This window comes from Oryctolagus cuniculus, chromosome 6 (assembly GCF_964237555.1).
Source record: "Oryctolagus cuniculus chromosome 6, mOryCun1.1, whole genome shotgun sequence".
Taxonomy (NCBI): Eukaryota; Metazoa; Chordata; class Mammalia; order Lagomorpha; family Leporidae; genus Oryctolagus; species Oryctolagus cuniculus.
The window spans coordinates 156,487,733-156,511,588 of record NC_091437.1 but is presented as its reverse complement, the minus strand read 5'-3'; the positions used below and the strand labels follow the sequence as shown (position 1 = coordinate 156,511,588).

Sequence of the window (23,856 nt, the reverse complement as noted above, 5' to 3'; positions counted from 1 at the left end):
CATATAATCTAAATTGTCAAATTTGGTTTTGATTGCCTGTGCTTCTGATGTCTTTTCCAAAAATCTTTGCTTATGCAATGTCTTGCAGCATTACCCTAATGTTCTCTGTCGCTCCCCCTCTTCGTGGAGGAACGACACTAAACCCTGCCTAGGTTTCCTATCCGAGTCACGGCACCATTATGTCGCTCCCCCTCTTTGTGGAGCAACGACACAGGACCCTGCGCTGTTCTTTTGTCTGCTTGGCCCTCCCCGGGTTTGCTGCTGGTTCTTCCCGGGTTGGCTACTGACCCTTCCACCTCTGTGGAAGGGCGGTTCCCCCTGCCACTTTCCCCACTTCCGTGGGGGAGCGGCACACCGCCGGCCGGCTCTCTCGGGTGCTGCTCAGGTGTTCCTTCAGATAGATGTTCCTGGTGCATGTTGTCTCTCTCCTCCTTTATAGTCCTCTTCCACCAATCCCAACTCTGCTACCCACACACCGAGTACGCTGCTCTCCTCCAATCAGGAGCAGGATCAGCTCCTGCAGGTCATCACTCAAGTTGGCGAGAGGCAGCTGCATAGAAGCTGTTTTCTCCTCTCCCAGCGCCATATTGTGGGAGAGCAGATGCATAGAATAAGTCTTAATTCCAGTAACTTAGTCTAGTCCGAGTTGCTCCCCACATTCTCTATTAATTTTATGGTGTCAAGTTATAGATTTATGTCTTTGATCCATTTTGAATGGATTTTTGTATAATGTGTAAGATAGGGGTCTTGTTTCATACTTCTGTGTACAGAGATGAAGTTTTTCCAGCACCATTGTTGAAGAGACTGTCCTTGCTCCAGGGACTTATTTTAGCTCCTTTGTCAGATACAAGTTGGTTGTAGATGTATGGATTGATTTCTGGAGTTTCTATGCTGTTCCATTGGTCTACATGTTTATTATTTTTGCCAGTACCAGGATGTTTGATTATAACTGCCCTGTAATATTTCTTGAAATCAGGTATTGTGATATCTCTGGCTTTGTTTTTGTTGTATTAGATTGATTTAGCTATTCAGGGTCTCTTATGTTTCCTTATGGATTTTAGCATCATTTTTTCTAGATCTGAGAAGAATGTCATTGGTATTTTGATTGGGATCACAGAATGTCATTGGTATTTTGATTGGGATCATATTAACTCTGTAAATTACTCTCAGTTGCATAGATATTTTGATGATATTAATTCTTCCAATCTATAAACATGGAAGATTTTTACAATTTTTGTGTCTTCTTCTGTTTCTTTCTTTAATGTTTTATAATTTTCATCATAGAGATCTTTTACCTCCTTGATTAAATATATTTCAAGGTATTTGCTTTTTTGCAGCTATTTTGAATGGAATTGTTCTTGGAAATTCTTTTTCAGCCATGGTATTGTCAATGTATACTAAGACTATTGATTTGTGTGTTAATTTCATATCCTGCCACTTTACCAAATTCTTTTATAGAGTCTATTAGTAAAATCTTTTGGTTTCCCTATATATAGAACATGTCATCTGAAAATAGGGATAGTTTGACTTTTCCTTTCCAATTTGCATCCCTTTGATTTCTTTTTCTTGCCTAATGGCTCTGACTAAAATTTCCAGGACTATATTGAATAGCAATGGTAAGAATAGGCATTGTTTAATTAAAAATGAATCTTAATGAAGAATGAGATGGGAGAGGGTATAGGAGGTGGGATGGCCTGGAGTTGGGAGGGTGGGTATTGGGGGAAGAACCACTATAATCCAAAAGTTTTACTTATGAGATTTATATTTATTAAATAAAATCTTTCTATAAAACAAAAAAGAATAAGCATCATTGTCTTGTTCTAGATCTTAGTGAGAATGCTTCCATCGTTTCCCCATTCAGTAAGATGCTAGCTGTGGATTTGTCATAAATTGCACTGATTGTGTTGAGGAATGTTCCTTCTATACCCAATTTGCTTAATGTTTTCATCATGAAAGTATGTTGTATTTCATCAAATGCTTTCTCTGTATCTATTGAAATAATAATGTGAATTTTACACTTTTACCAAGAAAAGATATTTTTTCTTCCTAGAAACAAAGGCATGAATAATGAACCAACCTAGCTGTTAAGAATGGTGTGTGTGTGTGTGTGTGTGTATGTATGTGAGTGTGGATGTGTGTGTACATCTGTGTCTGCATGGGTGTATATATGTGAATGTATGTAGATAGAAAGAGGTGTGAATGTTTTAGCATGGATATATACATGTGGCTATATATAGATGTGCTGGTATGTTTGGGGGTGGAGTAAGCATTGAAGTAGGCCTCGGTAATTATTACAATTCTAAATTCAGACAATGGGGCTAGTGTAAGACATGCTGGGACTTTATTCCATAGGCAACATTAAGTCAGTGACACTTACAGTAGGAAAGTGACATGGTCTGAATTGTATGTCAGAAAAATAACTGTGGAGATTGATAGCTGTCTCTGCACCTGACACTGAATGAGAAGAAGCAGAAGCCAAAGGAAAGGAAACTTTTTAGGAGATATTTCTGAACCAGCCTAACAAAAAAAAAGTAAGAAATTGGAATAGAACTGTGAAATAGAAGGAAAAGAATGATAACTATCCAAAACTGAGACCCTGGGAAACACACTAGAGATGATATGTGACATACAAATTTTTACAAAATCAAACACTTATCGTAATAGTAAGTTGATACTTGAATTAACAATACTCCTGGAATTCCAGGCAGGATTCCATTTCATGAGCAACATCATTTGATGCTGGATGTGATTATGGCAAATATTCTTTGAAGGACTGCCTGTTGTATTGTAAGGTCACTTTTGGGGAGCTTGCTGAATGCAGAGGAGGAGTTCAGATCGTGAAGCAACAAACCCAGTATGTGACCTGCTTCTTCCTCTTATTAGGCATGTGACTTTGGATGGGTGACTTAACTTAGAGTTCCAACAACCTCTTTGTAAAATGGAAATAATATCAACTTCAGAATACCACTTTGTAAACCCCAATGGGGAACATGCATATTATTACTATAGAAATATTTTAGTAGTATGTTGAAAGACAAGATGAGTTTGAATATTGGCAAATTTGAATTAGTTAAGTTACAGGTTTCTTTATTATGTCTTCTTTTAAATGCTTGTAAAACAATGGTAGCAATTTGACTTCATTAATCTCTTTCTGCATGCCAAGCACTGAGATAATGTTTCACATGCATTATCTCATTAAATCTTCATAATATGGCTACAGCATGGACTAACCAGAATAGGTTAGAGCTACCCAGCAAGGCCGGCGCTGCGGCTCACTAGGCTAATCCTCCACCTAGCGGCGCCGGCACACCGGGTTCTAGTCCCGGTTGGGGCGCCGGATTCTGTCCCAGTTGTCCCTCTTCCAGGCCAGCTCTCTGCTGTGGCCAGGGAGTGCAGTGGAGGATGGCCCAAGTGCTTGGGCCCTGCACCCCATGGGAGACCAGGAAAAGCACCTGGCTCCTGGCTCCTGCCATTGGATCAGTGCAGTGTGCTGGCCGCAGCGCGCCGGCCGTGGCGGCCATTGGAGGGTGAACCAACGGCAAAGGAAGACCTTTCTCTCTGTCTCTCCCTCTCTCTCACACTGTCCACTCTGCCTGTCAAAAAAAAAAAAAAAAAAGAAAAGAAAGGAAAAGAAAAGGAAAGAAGAGAAATTTAGAGCTACCCAGAAAATGATGTCAGCCATGAACAATCACTGCAGCCTTATGGGTACCTCCTAACTTTTGAGACTCTGGAATTGAATTCCTACGTTACAGTGGAGAAACTTGAGTTTAAACAGGTTGTATAACTGCCCAATATCACACAAATCCTCAGTGGCAAAACAAGTGTACCATTCTGGAACCAAACGACTACATAGCAATAGATCTCAACCATCGCAGTATCTTGCCTCTCAGCTCTGAATATGAATAATTTCTTCTGATGCCTGAAATCTACAATCGATACCCGAAAGATCAACTCATGGCTTAGGAGCTCTTACAGAGATTCCCGGTAAATTAGCAGAATTGATATTTAAGAGTGGAAAGTCAGTAAACATCCAAGAATAACAAGATAATAATCCCTAATCAAAATGGCCTAACAGTAAATTCATCCCATCAAAAATATTTGATTTTAGAAATATGGTATTAGCTAAATGAATGGCTAAAAAGATCCTAAATGTAATTTTGTTTCTAATAATGCTGTCTCATGCATGCTTGTTGATAAAATTAATTAAAACACGATTTGATAACAATTTCTAGCACATAGGTTTAAAAGTGGCTCCAGGTGCCTCCTCTTCACATATCTGAGTCTATTTTTGGGAGTCTTGATAGCTGAGAAGATGTCAGAGTTGACACTGGTCTCTGTTTTTATAATATCTTTACTAATGATTTACAAAAATGTCCTTGGTGCATCTTAATGAAAATTGCAGAGCCTGGGCTTTTTGGTGCAATTGCTAAAAAGTCACAGCAATAACACCAGAATAACAAGTAGGAACTGGCTTTTCTCCAACAGTTAATTAGAGCAAAGGTTTTCATCCTTGTAACAGAGTTGCCCTGCTAAGCAATATGGTGAGACTAGGAAAGAATGACAGCAATTACCTTGCTTTCCACTGCCCGAGACAAGAATTCCCAAGCCTGCCCTCAGCATCCTGTATGTTCTCTCTCTCTCTCTCTCTCTCTCTCTCTCTCTCTTTCACCAGCTTCCCTCTCTCTCTCCCTTTTTCCCCTGTTCTCACTGTTTCTATTTCCTCCCCCTAAAGCACCATTTCTCACCCTATCCCAAAATGATGTTATTAAATATAGCACTCAGAAGTCTGCACTCCTCTCAAGGATGCAGCAATTAGAACAGCTTTCAGCACACAGGCATGTTTTCAGGGTTTTTTCTTACAAAGTTATTTATAAAGGCTAAAATTGAATAGCTCTAGTAATAATAGTTGATAAAGCCAATACAGGTTGAGTATTCACCATGTGACTAGAGCTAAACCTTCTTAACTTGTTTTCCATAATACTGACAACAATATAAAGAAACTACTCATACTTTCCCTAATTTTTAAGTAAAACTGAAGCATCCATAGGGCACAGAAACTTCTGACCAGTGATAGATAGCTTGTATGTGACAGATCAAAGACTCTGATCCGCAGCAACCTAATCCATGCCTATCTAAAGGTAGGGAAATGGCCAGGTAAGTTTGACATGTATACAAAACAGATAAATGGGAAGTCACTAGACATCACAATTTACATGAATATTCAATGGCGTATGAAAATGATTATGAGTTTAAAAAGCATACATCATAGAATGTATAAACACACATTGGGAAAAATACACAAACTTTTAGGAAAAAAGTCTACTTTTACTTTTACAAAAAGAGAGGATATAAAACTTTGTAATGGAAAACAGGTGGTTATCGTTCTCATCTGTGTTCTTTTCTGCATTTTTAGCTTTTCAAAAACATGAGAGTATTCAAAAAGTCTTAGAAGAATCAGAATTAAAGACAATGTACATTTGCCATGAACACTTTGAAGACCCTCATCATCGTGTATAACTGAAATAACTAAAAAAGATGTTTTTACAAGTAGCAATGAACAGGAAGGCACTTGTACTAGGGCTCTCCAGAGAAACAGCCAAAAGATTGCATAGGCCAGGAAATCTGAAATCTGTGTGGTAGGTCACTGGGCTGGAGACTCAGGAAAGCTGATGGTGCAGTTCCAGCCCAGGCAGTCTGCAGTGAGAATTCCATCTTCCTTGGTGTAAGGCAGTATCATTTCTTTTAAGGTCTTCAAATGAGCAGGCCAGCATACCCACGTTGTGAAGGGTAATCTGCTTTACTCAAAATCTCCAGATGTACATGTTCATCTCATGTTTTAAAGAATACCTTCATGGCAGCATATATTTGATCAAATATCTGGCGACCATACGCTAACCAAGTTGACACGTAAAAAACCAGCACAGTGTTCTTCCCTCCCTGGGGCAGCGATATCTGTAACAGCACTGATTTAGAATATGGGGAGATGCATGCGTTTGGACAGCTGTCAACAAGGAGCAAAAACATTTTTGCTCCCTTGTAAAGGGGACAGGACCTGTGGAGGTTGGTAAGCAGAGGAGTCCAGCACAGTTAAAGCTGTCTTTCCCATTTAAAGGCCTGGAATATCTCATTGGATGGAGCTGTGTTCCATCAGCATCTTTGAATCAATGTGTTTTCACTCCAAATGTAAGACTCCTCCCAGAGCACCTGAATGATTCCCTGTTGATCCATTCCTCACTTTACTCATGAGACATAGTTCTCATGCTAATCCAGTGATGCACCTAAGAGAGGCTACATTATATAATGGAAAATGCTTAGACTTGAGCATTCAGGAGACTGTGGCTGATGTTCTACTTCCAAGAATCTTTAACATGTTGGGCCTGTTTCCTCCTCTAAAAATTGTGATAATCATATGAGAAGGAAGATGACAATAGTTAGGTTTGGATACTGGAGGGCAGTGGTGATGCAGTCAACTCACAGCCCCAGCAGAAACAATCTGTGTGCAGTGTTCAAAGGTCTAGGGATGCACACATGGACTGAGTCTGTGATGCCCACCTCTATTCTGCACAGAAACCCAAGAGAATTGTAGAGGTCTCTGATGCCCATACACAGGGAGAAATCCATCAAGTTAGAAGCCTCAACAATTAACATGGTGGAGTTAGATCCTGCCTGTTTGGAAGAACCAGTTGTCAAACTTGGAGGAATTTTAGAAGCCAGGTGGCATCAAGTTAGAAGCCTGAAATAAGCCATGACAGGAGTATTTACAATGCAGACATTGACAAGCATTACAAATCAAGATAGTTTGTCCCCCAGAGAGACAGCTGTAAAGCATTTACCAACACAACACTGGGCTCAACCCTCAAGCACTGCACTCAGACTTCTATAGGATAGGACAGAGGCCACATCAGCATCAGAGATAAACACTATTACAAATGAAGATATTCTTGTTGTCACAGTCAGAGCAATATTATGGTTCTCCCTGTAGCTGTGCACCTGCAACTGGCCTGGCCACAACCCATTACATATATTCTATGTTTATATATATGATCTATATGTGAGTACCTGTGAGTTAAGTTAAATAACATACACATAAATATTTGACCAAGTCTTCACACACTCCACATGTGAATGAGGGACTGTGAGTATCTGGGCCATTTTAGAAACCAGCAAGGAGAGGGTGGGAGTTAAATCACACTCCAAGCCTAGACATGAGAACCTGACTGTCGTGTCATCTTGTTTAAACAAGGAGCTATTTTTCTGGAGAGTGGGATTTATGTTTTGTATAATGCACATTGCAATACATACTTTTGGTAACATTGAATCAGAATTGGTCCAGTAGAAGAATTTGATTCTGGTTCTTTCAGTGGTGATCAAAAAACTTCTTGCTCCATACACCTTCAAACACTTTTGAAAGCTACACCAGTCACACAGTTCTAAGTTGATATCTAATTGTTAATCATAAAACTATTCTTATTTTATTTGCATGAAGTTAAATGTATTAAATAATAAAAAGAAGATGGGAAAAATCTATAATAAGAGTTTATTTAATGATATGATTTTCATAAAATAGATTTTGCTGTCTTGTTTAATAAAGTACATTGCTATGGACTGAATATTGGCCATCTAAAACTTCATGTTTTAAAGCCTTTATCCTGATGATGATATATGGAGTTGGGCCCTATGTGAAATAATTAGTTTTAGATGAGGTGATGAGGGTGACTTAATACCCTGAGAAGAAAAGAACCAGACAGAGAGTTTGCCATTCATTGTCTCTGTCCATCATGGGAGGACATAGCAAGAAAGCTTAGCTTCAGGCTGGAAAAGGAGATGGGGCCATTGTTGCCACTGAGAATCAGAGGACACAAGGTCTTGACCAACAAGAAGACAAGAACTCTTAACTATGGCTGACCATGGTTGTTTGTGCTGATGTACAGATGGGTCATGGTGTGATCCCTAATCAGTAGCCCTGGCATCACCTGGGACCTTCTTGGAAACCTAGAAATTCAGGCTCCACCCCAGATCTGCTGAATTAGAATCTCCCCAGGGGACACATTCAAAAAACAGGGCTGGCCTGGGAAACTTAGAACTTTTGCCCCTGTGGCTAGATGTGGCCTAGAAGATGCTAGGAGATGCTGATGGTTACCAGCTGTGGAGGCAACAAGGCTCCCAGCATGGAGACAAACACTGATGGGCATTAAGAAGTGATAGAGAAGGAGATTAAAAGGAATCAAAGATGTGCTAATGAGTGCTACCCTCCTACTCCGGAAACTCACAACTGCCTGAGTCTCCAACATCCCTCTGTAAGTGCCAATTTAGGAGATAAATTATTCTTTTTTTGGAAAAAATTTATTTAATAAATACAAATTTTGAAAGTACAACTTTTGGGTTGTAGCAGTTTTTCCTTCCACAACCACCCTCCCACCCAAAAACCATCCCCCCTCCCATTCCCTCTCCCATCCCATTCTTCATCAAGATTCATTTTCAATTATCTTTATATACAGAAGATCAATTTAGTATATACTAAGTAAAGGTTTCAACAATTTGCACCCACACAGACACAGAAAGTATAAAATACTGATTGAATACTAGTTTTACCATTAATTCGCATAGTATAACACATTAAGGACAGAGGTCCTACATGGGGAGTAAGTGCACAGTGACTCCTGCTGTTGATTTAACAGTTGACACTCTTATTTATGACGTCAGTAATCACCCAAGGCTCTTGTCATGAGCTGCCAAGGCTGTGGAAACTTCTTGAGTTCACAAACTCTGACCCTATTTAGACAAGGCCATAGTCAAAGTGGAAGCTCTCTCCTCCCTTCAGAGAAAGGTACCTTCTTCTTTGATGGCCAGTTCTTTCCACTGGGATCTCACTCACAGAGATCTTTCATTTAGGTCATTTTTTTTTTTTTTTTTTGCCACAGTGTCATGGCTTTCCATGCCTGAGAAACTCCCATGGGTTTTTTAGCTGGATCCAAATGTCTTAAGGGCTGATTCTGAGGCCAGAGTGCTATATATAGCATTTGCCATTTATGAGTCTGCTGTGTATCCCACTTTCCATCTACGGTTGCTCTCTCCTTTTTAATTCTATCAATTATTATTAGCAGACATTGGTCTTATTTATGTGAAGGAGATAAATTATTCTAAAACATCCAGAATTCCCTCCTTCCCCAAGCTAGCTCAACAAAGAAATGCTGACCTGGGTACACAGCCACTTTGACTCAGTCTGTCATTATTCTCATATTCAGGCGCACCAAGGGAAGCAAGGTCAGCATCATATAATTCCTCAAGAACAGCAAGTCAGGACTAAGAAGAACACTGTTCTCACTTTCCTTTCACAAGACCTATAAAATTTCTGAACAAACATGTGATGTTGCTGGAATGTCATGTTTCCACTCCCAGAAGCTTAAAAGAGTCACACACAGCAAAGTGTCCAAACCACATTTATTCTGGAGTCTGGCATTTTGAGTGCACATCAAGCCCCATACCTTACCACCTGTGTGATCTTGGAAGAGTAACTTACCCTCTCTCCACTCCAGCTTCCTTAGCTAGGAAATGGGAATAACTCATCCCAAACCAAGTTCCATAAGTACCCAAAATGGTTTGTCTATTTGGTTCACTCCTTACGTCTAGCAAGATCTTCAACTTGGATGGATGGTGATGGATGGGTGGACAGATGGGTGAATGGATGAGCTATGCATATAGCATAGGGTGATTATGGGGATTATATAAGATTAATGAAGCTAAAAGACCTTGCACAGAAGAGGTAATAGGAATATCTTAATTCTCTTGGAGCCTCAACCTCCTCATCTCTAAGATGGAAAGTTGCAGCACACTTATGACACTTCAGAATCACTGTGTGTGTCAAAATGAGCCCTTGGAAATGTAAGTGCTTTGTGAAATTGCAGACATAGTGGCTTTCAACTTTCTAAGATTCAGATGGGCCCTATTTTGTAATGCCATCGGATGCTCAAGTCCAATAGAGGCCAGAAAGTGGATCAAAGTTGAAAACAAAGTAGGGTTCCATGGACACCACATTGGCATCCCCAACTCCACAGTGACTCTTGAAGAATCCTAAGAGAACTCAGGAAAATGAGCCAATTATAAGTTTTCTTGTTTTGGAGATTAATCTGTGAAGATTGACATCCATATACCAAGCCCAGCCAGCTCATACTCTGGTCCATCTACTTTTCTCATACTTTTTTTGGAAAGAAGCCATGCAGGGTAGCACAAAGTGACCCTTGATTTTAGAATCACATACCTGGGATAAAACTCCAGCTATTCTACCTAAAGCTGTTTAACCCAAAGTAATGCATTTCTTTTTTTAAGGATTATTTATGTATTTGAAAGGCAGAGATACAGAGGCAGAGAGAGAGAAAGGTGTCTTCCATCCACTGGCCCACTCCCCAAATGGCTGCAATGGCCAGAGCTACACGGATCCAAATCCAGGAGCCAGGAGCTTCCTCCAGCTCCCCCACATGGGTGGCCCAAGCATTTGGGCCATATTCCACTGATTTCCCAGGCCATAGCAGAGAGCTGGATTAGCTGTATTTGGAAGTGGAGCAGCCAGGACTCTAACTGACGCCCATATGGGATGCCAGCACTGTAAGCGACAGCTTTACCCACTATGCCACAGCGCCAGCCCCAGTATTGCACTTCTTGTAACTCAGTGTCCTCATTTGTATTTTTGTAAAGATTCCACATCTGCAAACAACACTCTGCAAATACAATTTGACCTTCATAACTACCTTCCTCACCTTTTCTTTGCTCTGGAATGTTCCAAGGCACTGTTTCTTCCAGGTAACTGTATTAAATGGATTAGGTGGAGCTATTTTGATGTAAATAGAGGAGGGTGTCACAGTTTTCACAGGAAATGGAAGGTAGAGTGGCTGATTCATAAATTTTGCATTCCTCTGATTCAACCTATGTAATTGAAAGTTGTCACAGCTGACAAAAATTAGAAGCGGCTGCTATTTCTGAGCATGCAATATTCACCAGGCTAAGCACCCTACATCCTTGATCTTACGGCTCATCCTAACAACCCTACATGGGTCCAGTCCTCCTCCTCATTGTACCTGAGGAAATCAAGATTCTGAGACCAGTGAAACTAGCCTTTGATTCACATCTAATAAGTAAGAAGCATCACTTCACAGCCAGTGCAGCATTATTCTACATCTCCTGTTCATGGAGGAAAAAAAAATATTTAACTAGGTCTGGCAACCACCTCAACAATGATAAAATTGGCACCGGAACTCCAGTCTCTGTCCCCAAAATAGAGGAGTCGGGGGCTCTTCATCCCACAGTGCGAAACTACTACTCTGATGAAATTACTCTTTCTTTGATTATTTATTTCACAATAGAGAGAGTCCAATTTACAGATCAATGACTTCTAGTGGCTTATGCTTCCTGTAATTCCTCCAGCAACTTCTATGGACTGATTAATTGACTAGAAAAACAACTACTTGAAGTGTTTAAGTTAAATGAAAAAGTGTAAGATTTCTTATCTTTTTACCATATAACTGTAACATTGCTCCAATTAAAAACAATCTTCAGTTTTCTGCTTGTTAATAATTACACTATTTGTCCCTACCCATAAAGAACAGCAAAATAATAATAGTCAGTGTATCTTTTAAATCTAAAGGAAATCTTCAATGAAGGCCTACCATGAAAAACAGAGAGCAGAGCTGCTGTATTTGAAGGGAAATGGTTTGGAGTCATGCCCCTCCCCCAACTAGCAGGTCCAAAGGCACTGAGTGGTTCCTCTGGTGCTCTTAGTTCAGTCTTCTGACAGCCACAGGGATATTTAGCAAAAGAGCCACTGAGCCTGGACTATTAACTCAATAAATGCTTCTCAGCACTGACGACGCCCAGTGTGAGTATTATGCTTTGCAGATATTAATAGTAAGATCTTTTCCTTCAAGAACCTCAGGGCTGATGGAGGGGAAAAAAAGTGCAGATGTTAGTAAATCAAATGATCCATAGGCACTTTCTCTTAATTTGTGGCTGATAAATCACAGCAAAATGTCTCTGCTCCTGAAGGATTGAGCAAAATTTGTAACTCAGAGCAGAATTACTTTCATTTTAGCTTCAAGAAAATTCAAAGGTTCTCCCTTGAAGAGCTGAACTTGAACCACGGCATGTGTGTGGTTTTTTGCAACCACATGGTAGCTTTCCCAAAGAGGATCAATGCCTATAAATTATGAATGACTTTTGCATAGTTTCTTTTTTTTATTTTTATTTTTTGGCAGGCAGAGTGGACAGTGAGAGAGAGAGAGAGACAGAGAGAAAGGTCTTCCTTTTGCCGTTGGTTCACCCTCCAATGGCCACCGCGGCTGGCGCACTGCGGCCGGCACACCACGCTGATCCGATGGCAAGAGCCAGGTGCTTCTCCTGGTCTCCCATGGGGTGCAGGGCCCAAGCACCTGGGCCATCCTCCACTGCACTCCCTGGCCACAGCAGAGAGCTGGCCTGGAAGAGGGGCAACCGGGACAGAATCCGGCGCCCCGACCGGGACTAGAACCCGGTGTGCCGGCGCTGCAAGGCGGAGGATTAGCCTAGTGAGCCGCGGCGCCAGCTTGCATAGTTTCATTCTTATCTTTTATTTAAGTCAAATTTCAGTCATAGCAAACGAAAGGGGAAAAAAACAGAAAGAACGTTTCAGTCTTCTCGTTGTGATTTTTGCCTTGTAGAAAAAATAAGAAATCTAAGTGTCTTTTCATTAAGATGCTCCAGTGCATTCTCTGAATAATGTTAATTACCTAATAACATCAGCACAGTGCACTGTTTAATAGTCTCTCACAATTTGTTGGCAAAGCACTTTAACATCCATTATCTCCTCTGGGGCTCCAACAGCTCTGTAGTGAAGCAATCAGCTCCAGCCTTAGTTTACAATCCCTGGAACTCAAGGTCAGTCTAAGCTGTTGGCCTAGGATCATATGCAGATGCCATGCCTATGTTGCAAAGAGTATGGGGCTTAAAAACAAAACAGTGCCAATTTAAACCGAGAATCCTGCTTATCAGCTGTGTGATCATAGAAGTAGTCTTACTTTCCCAGGCTGCAGTTCCTTCTTAAAAGTTAACGAAGTGGGCCAGCGCTGTGGAGCAGCAGGTAAAGCTACCACCTACAGTGCCTGCATCCCGTAGGGGCGACGTTTTGAGTACCGGCTGCTCCACTTCCATCCAGCTCTCTGCTATGGCCTGGGAAAGCAGTAGAAGATGGCCCAAGCCCTTAGGCCTCTGCACGCATGTGGGAGACCCAGAAGAAGCTCCTGGCTCCTGGCTTCGGATCAGCACAGCTCTGGCCGTTGTGGCCAATTCGAGAGTGAACCAGCAAATGGAAGACCTCTCTCTCTCTCTCTTTCTCTCTGCCTCTCCTTCTCACTGTGTGTAACTCTGACTTCCAAATAAATAAATAAATCTCTAAAAAATTAATCAAGTAATCCTTAGTATATATCAGGCAACATTCTAAACTCTCTATATACATTTATTTGCTTAACCGTGACAATGCTATTATTAATAACATTTTTATCTTTGTTATTATTAAAATAGGTGAATAAATTAAAATATAGAGAAGTAAAGTAGCTTCCCTAAGGTCATGTAGCCAGGAGATGACAGAGCAAAACTCAAATTCAGTAGTCTGGCATTAGAATCTGTGGTTTTAACTCCCATACAGTTAAATGACAATAACATGATGTGAAAAATGTAAATTAGGACTAGTGATTATACCAGCTAGAATAGTCCTGTTTATGACGAAGTTTGTTTTTCACTCATGTGTTATTCCCATTAAGTGAGGATGAAGCGAGAGTAGGCATACCACTATACACCATCCTCATTCAAGGGTGCTGATCAAGGGGACTGCATTCCTGAACTCTGTGGTTGTTGGTGGATATGGAAGAGAGAAAACAAAAGGTAGTGGGATTAATCAAGTTCTTACAGCTCCTGCCCAGAAGTGACACGTTTCACGTCTGCTCACATTTCATTGATCAAAAATAGCATCAAAGGTACAGGAAATTGCAGTCCTACTATATTCTTGGACACTTTAGTAGTGGACATAGTTGTCAGACAGAACAAATGACTGCTCTCAATAACTTTGCTTATGGAAACTAGAAAATGCATCAGTAGCTCATCAGTAGCTTCAGATCAGCGCAGTGTGCCGGCTGCAACACACCAGCTGTAGTGGCCACTTCGGGGGTGAACCTTTCTCTCTGTCTCTCTCTCACTGTCTAACTCTGCCTGTCCAAAAAAAATTGATATTATCTAGTCTGTTAATTATATTGATATACTTAAAATGCATTTGTCATAAAATGTATAGGAATATAGACTTTGTAGGATAATGATGAGATAAGTAATAGTATTTTTAAATATTCTTAGTTAAATTAAACTTCAAAAATCTTTCTGCTTTAATCATTTTTGTTGGAGGCAGTTGGTTTGAACATAATAAGTTCCTTTTCTAGAAATCTTAGCACAGATTCTCCTTGACTTATGATGGGGTCCCATAATAATAAATTCACTGTAAGTTGAAAATATCATTTGGTCAAAAATATACCTAACTTATACAACACCATAACCTAGCAACATGGCACAGTGTGGAGAATCAATTATCCTTCTGATTGTGGGGCTGCCTGGAAGCTGGAGCCCACTGCTGCTACCCAACAACTCTAGACAATATCATACTACATACCCCTGGCCCAAGACAAGATAACAATTCAGAAATACAAATTTGAGTTTTCCTAATGTTGAATGCATATCGCTTTGACAACATTGTGTCAAAAAATTATCAAGTTAAACTACTCTAAGTAGCTCTAAGTAAGGGATTGACAGTAGTTTGTGATACAGTCATGTCAAAGTGAGGTTCTAAACTCAATTTTACATACCTATCAGAGTTAAAAAATATTATAAATTAGGCAGATTTTGTGTGGGACTTGCATTCCTGACTGTCAAGGCACTCATTAGTTATGCCAAAGTTCTAAGCCTGGTTGGTAAATTTTCTCCTTCCTTGATGTCTGTCAGTTACTTTTACAAGCTCATGAGAAGGAAATACATTTTCATATTTTTAACAAATGGGCTCAAATGCTACCAAAATTCACTTGGAAGATTTGTAAACAGGTTAGTAAGTGTGCAGCTCTGACAAATTTGATAGATGACATAATATTACTGAGGCTTGACAAAAATTCTCATAAAGATGAGAGTATTTCCAAACTTCCATTTTCAAAATGCTCTCTTCAGAGTATCAATTTCTTTTGAAAATCAGTTACTTTCTCACACAATTTAAACCATCATCTTAAGTTTGAAACAAAAAACAAATTATAAAAGCTTAGTTTTCATTCAAATATTTGCTGTAAGTGATATAATGGCAACCCATTATCAGAGAAAATCAACTAATTTAAGACATCTATCTTTTTTGTCAAAGAAAAATGGGTTAGATAACTGATCTCCAGATTTGACAACTCTTTGAAGCATTTAAATAACCATCATATTTTAGGGCACTGAAGATTATTCTAATTATTCTGTTTCAAAGTTTCAAATTCCATCACTTGAATTGTTACATAAATGGCATTATTTCACCATAAACAAAATTTTTTCAAAATACTCAGAGAGTCCCCATATGATTTGAAAAGACTTCTACATATTCTATGGGTTGCCTTTGCACTTTCTTGATGGTGTCCTTTGCAGAACAAATGTACTTTCGACAAATCCAATTCACCTTTTTCATTTGCTGCTTGTACTTTTTTTCAATAACGTTTGATAGACAGAAATGTTGAGAAGAAAGAAAAAAGAAGGGCTTGTGTGCCTGGAAAAGTCCTCCAATGGTGGAAGTCCTCTTTTCTCAAGATGCCTCCTCCATTGATACTGTTAGAGGGCAACCCAGCATGGACACTGTAAGGTGGCTTAAATCAACTGATATTTGTCTATCAAATTGAGTTAAAGCTTTTTCAAAATACAAAGCAAAAGCTGTGAATGGAAGTTCTAACCTTTCTCCCTGCATCTCTATGAATGAGCCAGTTCAACCCTGGAGTTAGAGAACTTTGCTTCAGGCACCATCAGGGGCAGTCCATGGAAGAGTTTTATACAGGACATGATAGAGGGATGAGGTCACATTAATATTCAGAAGGAGCCTCTGTTAGCCGCATAGACCAAACCATGGGCTGCAAGGAGATCAGGCTGAGGCAGAGACCCCAGACAGAGGCATAGTGGTGGCCTGAACGAGGGTCTTCAGAGATACACTAGCAAGAAGAAAACAACAGCAGTTTGGGTTGTAAATGGAACGAGAAATGAAGTATGGAGTCACTAACCTATCCCAGGAAAGACTTTTGCATAGAAAAGGTTCTAATGCCATACCCTGAGACAGAGGTTTGTAGCAGGTATGACGAGAAGGTGAATAAAAACCCTTAGATGCGTAAAAAGGGGCAGGAGTTTCAGGGGAGGCCGAGAATCGTTCCTGTTATCCAAGAATCCAAGAAGGCTTTATGGAATAGAGGACATTTAAATGAGTGGGAGACAAATGTATGGAGTAGGCAAGAGTGGGACTGCCACTGGTGTTCAAGAATGCTCACTGTCTTATACGTGTGTCTCTCCATCCATCCATGTCAACAGGTATGTCCGGTCGAGGACAAAGCATGATGTGGATATGCGGATTGGAATCCACTCGGGCTCCGTGCTATGTGGTGTGCTGGGCCTGAGGAAGTGGCAGTTCGATGTCTGGTCTTGGGATGTGGACATTGCAAATAAACTGGAATCTGGAGGAATCCCTGGGTAAGCCAAAGCAACATGCTTTCATTTCTTAACACTTGTCATTCAACTGACTTTGTGACAGAAGGTTTGCTGTGTGCAGACTCTGAGTCATGAACCTAAGAAGCAATAATTTGAGAAGAGACTGCACATTGCAACATTACACAAATATTGGTCCCCAATATCTAATAAAGTCTACCAGAGGCCACAAAGATGATGACATGACACTGTGGTGTTCAGGTCCCTGACCCACATAGTGCTGGTTATTTTACTTGGCTGCACATCAGAGTCAGCAGAGGAGAATTTTAGAAATACTGGTGTCCAAATTCCATGCTGCTTCAGTTAAAGCAGAGCCCGGGGAGAATCTATTTTAAGTTCTTGAATCAAGTCTACAGGAAGCCAAAGTTAAGACCTAAAGAGCTTCTGTGTGTATTTAACCATTGGCCTAATTCAGGAAATTCAGGACCTTCCTTGAAAATTCAGCTCCCCAAATCTGGCTGGGAAGACTGGTTGGTATAGAGCTCACTAAGGTGCTAGCCAACTGGCCCTTAAGAAGTAGTGTTGTAATTCTGTTTACATAGCTTGGACCTAATTCGATCTCAAATACATGTGAGCCAGTGAACTAACTTTCTGCAGCTGCTCTCTATGAGCAGTTATAGAAATAGGTGAGAGAGAGACAGAGAAGGGTGATGGGGCGAGTGTTTGGCTCAGTGGTTTAGATGCTACTTGTGACACCCATATCCACATTAGAGTCCCTGGGTTTGAGATCCAGCTCCACTTCCAATCCAGCTTTTTGCTGATGCACACCCTGGGAGGCAACAGGAAATGGATCTAATACTTGAGTCCCTGTCATCCATGTGGGAGACCTGGATTGAGTTCTGGGCTCCTGGCTTCAACTTGGCCCAGTCCTGACTGTTGTGACTTCTGGAGAGTGGTCCAGTGAATTAAAGATCTCTCCCTATATTTCTCTCCACCTTTCAAATAAAGTGAAAATAAATGAGCAATTAAATGTCAAAATGATAAAAGATATATGATAGGCAAAGAGATAGATGATAGATAGACAGACAGATACATAGACAGACAAATAGAATACATATATTCCTCTCTCCACCTCAGTGATCTGTCTTTGGAGTTGCAGAGTTCTCTACTATCTTCCATCATTCCTTGACAGTTATATTTAGTATTAGGTAATATTATATCACAGGAGAAATATCAGATTACCACGCTCCCTGTACTTAGCTCTATTGTCTTCAAGTTATATAAACTAAGCATAAAACCTGGCAGGAGACTTTCATGCAGATCTGTCTTACATCATCTCACCTGTGTGATCTCGGGCCCATACTTAACTTCTCTGAGTCTCACTTTCCTCACTGCAGAATGAGAGATCACAATGCTGTGACACTGTACCTTGTGAATTCATTTCCTTCCTCCAAGAGTGTCTCCTCATCTGCTACCTGGACATAATCCACCTCACAGATCTCTCCTGAGCATTTTACAAGGTGTGCAGGGACATCCCCATTCTTGTGAGGGATCCCTCACTGTAACACCAAGGTAAGCCTGGCATGTCACTGCTGGGTTCCCTAAGTCCTTAAATTCTTTGAGATTTTTGGTAGCTACCTGCTGAATTTAAGCAAACCATGTAGTTGATCCATCTCTTGCTAGGGCTGTATCTTAAAAACATACTTAACATGGGAATTATCAATATACTCAATAAATTCCCTTTGCAAATTCCAGAATATAGTTCTGAGAGCTTGCAAGATTATGTTCTGACATCTGGAAACAAGTTTAGACTATGTTTTCAATCACCTTAAGAAAGAGAAAAATAACTGAGTTTAAATCATGTGCCATGAATCTGAGCAATGGGTTCACTTCTGCCTGGCTGTGAAGGTTGAGACAAGTACCTCCACTTCCTATCCAGTTTCTTCCTGAAAGATTCGGTTGAAAGCACCATCAGTCTCAAAGAGCTAGCTCCAAATACGCTAGTATTTATAAAAATACTGACTTTGCACACAATAGCCAGCTCTTCCATAGAATGGGATGTGCCAACGTGCAAAAAGGCAGAAATTCCAAAACAGATCTGCAAACTCTCCATAGTTTGAGGTTGGTGTGGCTGTATTTTGTTGCTCTTTAAATGCCCCACACTTTAACTTCTCTGAGCTTTGGACTCCTAGAAGAGCGGTTTTCAAACTTCAATAGGCTTTTGAATTAATCCCCGGAGGACTTGTAAACCATAGATTGTGGAGCTCTTCATTCTCAGAATTTCTGGTCCAATGTATCTGAAATGGAATTCTTCCAAGTCCCTGAGTGATGGGGACACTGCTGGCCGTGGCACCACACTTTGAGGATAGCTGTTCTTGAGCTTTTGTTATGTGAGATCGTGATATTAAGTCCTTTGTCCTGGGCTCAGTAAATAATAATCATGGTTATGGTTACAGTCCTTATCATCTGATAGAGTTGCAGGGCTTTAGTCTGAAAGTCAAGTCCTTGTGTGAGTCCAGCATTGCCACAACCACTGACAGTCCTGAGTCAGAGACAGAGTCACTGTCTCTGGGCCAGTTTTACCATCTGCAATGTGAGTAAAATAAAAGCCTACCACCTACATGAGATAATCCATGGAATCGAGCATACACCAGTACTTGTGGCAAAAAAAAAAAAAAAAAAGTTTTGTGCAAAATCAATGTTACGAGGCTGGCGCCATGGCTCACTTGGTTAATCCTCCACCTGTGGCACCGGCATTCCATATGAGCGCCAGGTTCTAGTCCTGGTTGCTCCTCTTCCAGTACAGCTCTCCGCTGTGGCCCAGGAGGGCAGTGGAGGATGGCCCAAGTGCTTGGGTTCCTGCACCTGCATGGGAGACCAAGAGGAGGCACCTGGCCCCTGGCTTCAGATCGGCGTAGCTCCAGCCATGGCGGCCATTTGGGGGTGAACCAATGGAAGGAAGACCTTTCTTTCTGTGTGTCTCTCTCTTACTAACTCTATCTGTCAAATAAAAAAAATGAATGTTACATGATTGTTAGATCTTATTCACTCTCATGATTACTATATCCTAGCAATGTAAGGTTTATCTAGCATTCAATTTTTGAAAATATTGCCAGAGAATGAACTCATTCCCTTAGAGAGAAATGCAGTCACCAGAAACTCACCTATAAGTGCCTTACCCCAAAGCTCAAGTTAGTAGCAAGGTTAAAAATAAACATCTGTAGTCCAGTTTCTAGCAAAGCATTTAAGTGTCTGTTGATTAGTCCTGCATCAGAAGGATCAGTGATAAGTGAATATGAAGAAAATGAGCCATTGGACTTTTACAAAATTCTTCCAGGAGGTTTGTTTTGCACAGGAGAGAAATACTGGCTTCCAGCACCTAATTCTGAACTTTTTCTGAAAAAGCAGATTGGCCATCCATTTCATAGAGGGTCAGATGATTTGTCGTTCCTCCAGGTCAATATTGCCAAGTTCTTACTTATTAACAAAATGCATCAATGAGAGTGTTTTGTACTTGCTCAACACATTTCTCAAGGGAGTCGAACATCTTTCACACACTTTTAATATCATTAGCTTTAAATCAGTGACTATGTACAGGGTATTTATATGAAAGATGTGGATAATGTGCCTTAAATTATTAGCAATGCGTTCTCCGTAGTTTTTATGTCCTTACTTGTCCTTTGCAATGAACTGTTCTGTTTGTGAATAGGAATTTAACAGAATGGGTTAAAAGAGTGAGAGACAGAAACAAACTAAAATACAGTGCATTTGGAAATGCTACTCTAAAGTGATTTTAATTAAAAAGAAAAGCATCGTTGTTTCCACAGATATATTGGTTCTAGAGTCCCAAAACCCAAGCAAAGTCTAAGCATCTATCTTCTTCATTCATTCATTCATTCATCCATCCATTCCAAAGTCCAGTGACGTTGGGTTAGAGAAATGACTGAAGCTGAATAAGGAGCAGGAAACCACTAGAAAGCATGCAGCAGCACACTGAACTTGAAGAAATATCATGGAAGAATGTCATGAAATGAGCTTGGGAGTAATAGGGCACAGAACAGAAGTTTCAGAGGCCTCATTCAAAAGTTAGACTATCTCCTGCAAGCCTAGATAAGGCATGAAGTAGTAATAATATGAACACAATGAAATTTGAGACTATTCCTAATAATTTATATATTTTTATATTTACAGTGTACCATGAACTGTTTTAAATATTTTTATAATACAATCAATCTTATAAAACAATAACTTTATGAGATAAGTACTATTATCTTTCCCATTTCTCTGGATGAGAAAATTGACTTGTAGAAAAGTTAAGTAATATGTCCTAGATCTCTCAGCTAATAAGTGGTATAGCTGGAGTCTGAATCCAGATAATTTTGCAACAAAGTCGATGTATATAACCTCCTGTCTAGTCTACACCAACCATAATGCTGCTCCATAAGTAATCTGCCTGAGTTGACAGTTATGAGGACAGAGCAACTCTTCCCCAGAAGTATTTACCATATAAGTTTCCTTGAGTCAGGCTTTCCTTAAGGCCTTTGATGTCACATGTTACTTTACTAAAGAAAAAAAAAAGAAACTTAAACCTTGCGCTGCAGTGGCTGACAGTTATGCAGTAATGAGTCATTTAACTTGTGAGTGAACCAAGGCAGCTATCTGCCTGCAAGTGTCCGTAGCTTTGCTATGTTCCTTGCAATGCACATGTTACAGGAGAACGTGCATCTTACTATAGTTTTTGCAAAGGACCCGTGGTGGAGCCCCATGAGGTATAAGACTTGCACTTGATCTTAAGAAGAGTTTAAACAAGTTGGAGAGACAAGAAAGATTCCAAGATGGTAACACAACTGTTGTTATATAGTGATTTGGGCAATAGTTGTCATTAAGGTCCAGAGACATTTATGACACTTATTTTTCCAACATAATCAATACACTGAAGAAAAACACTGATTCTTAAAGTTTGCTGGAATAAGACTGCCACTCATAAAAAACTCAAGAGTAAGTGCTCAGGTGTGGCTCAACATGGCTGTATGCTAAAAAAGACTGTAATATTCTTTGGGGTAAAGTCAGTAATACCCTATTGATGAACTTACAGTTAAACATCTATTCTCTTTTACTCTTTCCACTTTTAAGCAGTGTAAGTGTTGTCCTTGGTGATGTGTCCTAACAGTATCTCATGTACAGCCTAACAAAAGTTTTGCACAGGATAGAAGGCAGTAATACTCTTTGCAAGCAAGATCAGCCATGTGTATGACTTGTGCTTTGTACACACAGGAGAATTCACATTTCCAAAGCCACTCTGGACTGCCTCAATGGTGACTATAATGTGGAAGAAGGCCATGGAAAAGAACGAAATGAGTTCTTGAGGAAGCATAATATAGAGACCTATTTAATTAAGCAGCCTGAGGAGAGTCTGCTCTCCCTGCCGGAAGACATCGTCAAGGAATCGGTGAGCCCCTCTGACAGGAGAAACAGTGGGGCAACATTCACTGAAGGATCCTGGAGCCCCGAACTGCCCTTTGATAACATTGTGGGGAAGCAGAATGTAAGTCCTTGCTTCTTTGTTCAGGTTAGCCACCAGTGCATGCGAGAGTGCATCTCCGACCCACACACTGCAGAGGAAACTGATTCCTCTTTAACCTTTTCTTCACCTAGCACCGTAACTGCAAATGACCAAACAGCTCTCTCTCTCAGGACAGAAGTAACCAATGTGTGCAATGGTAGGAAATTTTTATGTTAAATGTCATGTGACATTTATAATTTTACCAAACAAAAACACTCATGTTGGAAGAGATAAATTTGAAGTTATTAAATTAAAAGAGGGGAAGGTCAAATGCAAGAGCGTGACCCTTTTAAGCAGCTGACAGCAGGCAGTTTTGAGTTGGCTTCTGAGGTTCAAAGTCAGTAGAACACCCTTGATTTGGAACACAGAAAGCACCAAGTGATGCTAAAGTATCTGTAAGGGAGCTCAAGCCCAGCATGCAATTTCAAAGTCAATCACATCATTCCATTTTTATATAATAACAGATTTGCATCTTATATTTTGAACAGAGCTAAAGAGTCAGCACATAAAGAGTAAATCGTCAGTAAGCAAAATTATATTTAAAAATTATTTCTTCAAATATCAGAAATACATTCTACCCAATGAGATGCTCAGACTCTGTGAGGCACTAGAGAACTGAGGCTGAGCCAGGTCAAGAATCATAGTATGGGACCAGCACTGTGGCAGTGCCTGCAGTGTTGGCATTCCATATAGGTGCTGGTTCAAGTCCCAACTGCTCCACTTCTGATCCAGCTCTCTGCTATGGCCTGGGAATGCAGTAGAAGTCCTTGGCACCCTGCACCCACGTGAGAGACCTGGAGGAAGTTCTAGGCTCCCGACTTCAGATCAGATCAGCCCAACTCCAGCCCTTGTGGACAAATGGAGAATGAACCAGTGAATGGAAGAATCTCTCCCTCTCTCTCTCTCTCTCTCTCGCTCTCTCACTCTCTCTCTCTCTCTCCCTCCCTCTGTAACTCTGCCTTTCAAATACATAAATAATATTTTCAAAAGGACCATAGTATATACAGGGATTGAGTCTCTTCTCCCAGGATGTGGGTTCAGAACATCACCAACCTACCTGCTCTGATGTGGGTCTTCCTTTTAACCATTTAGACAGAGCTCATATAGTTGAATTCATGTAAGTTAGATGTTGTGACTCCACTGTACTTTTTTAAACTTTTACTTAGAGAAAGAGAGATGGAGGTGGAGAGAGAGAGAGAGAGAGAGAAAGGAAGAGAGAGAGAGAGAGAGAGAGAGAGATTGATTTTCCATTTGCTATTTCACTGTCCTCTGGACCCAAATGCCCACATTAGCCAAGGCTGGGCCAGGGTAAAGCCAGAAGCCTAGAACTCCATCCAGGTCTCCCACATGAATGGAAGGGACCCAAGTACTTGAGTCATTGCTTGCTGCCTCCCAGGGTGAGCACTATCAGGAAGCTGGATCAAAAGCAGAGATGGGATTCAATCCCAGGCACTTGAATATGGGATTTGGGCAGGCATTCCAAGCAGCGTCTTGTCCATAGGTCTTTGAAAAACAAATGAAAAAGGTCATCATGTAAGATTTAACTGATGGTGCCTGGCTCTCCTGAGCAGAACAGCAGCTGAGAGTAC

General features: G+C 40.5%; 1 protein-coding gene across 4 annotated transcripts in view; it reads left to right on the top strand.

Annotated features, from left to right (window-relative positions):
* ADCY8 (adenylate cyclase 8) overlaps window positions 1-23,856 on the top strand; it is a 261,395-nt gene that overhangs the window by 140,602 nt on the left and 96,937 nt on the right. For 3 of the 4 annotated variants that reach the window (XM_051844024.2, XM_017341537.3, XM_002710549.5), the window contains exons 6-7: window positions 16,591-16,749; window positions 21,979-22,249. In XM_051844024.2, the coding sequence (XP_051699984.1) occupies window positions 16,591-16,749; window positions 21,979-22,249 (430 nt within the window). The remainder of the gene's footprint in view (window positions 1-16,590; window positions 16,750-21,978; window positions 22,250-23,856) is intronic. The other variant, XM_051844023.2, reaches the window with a different exon arrangement.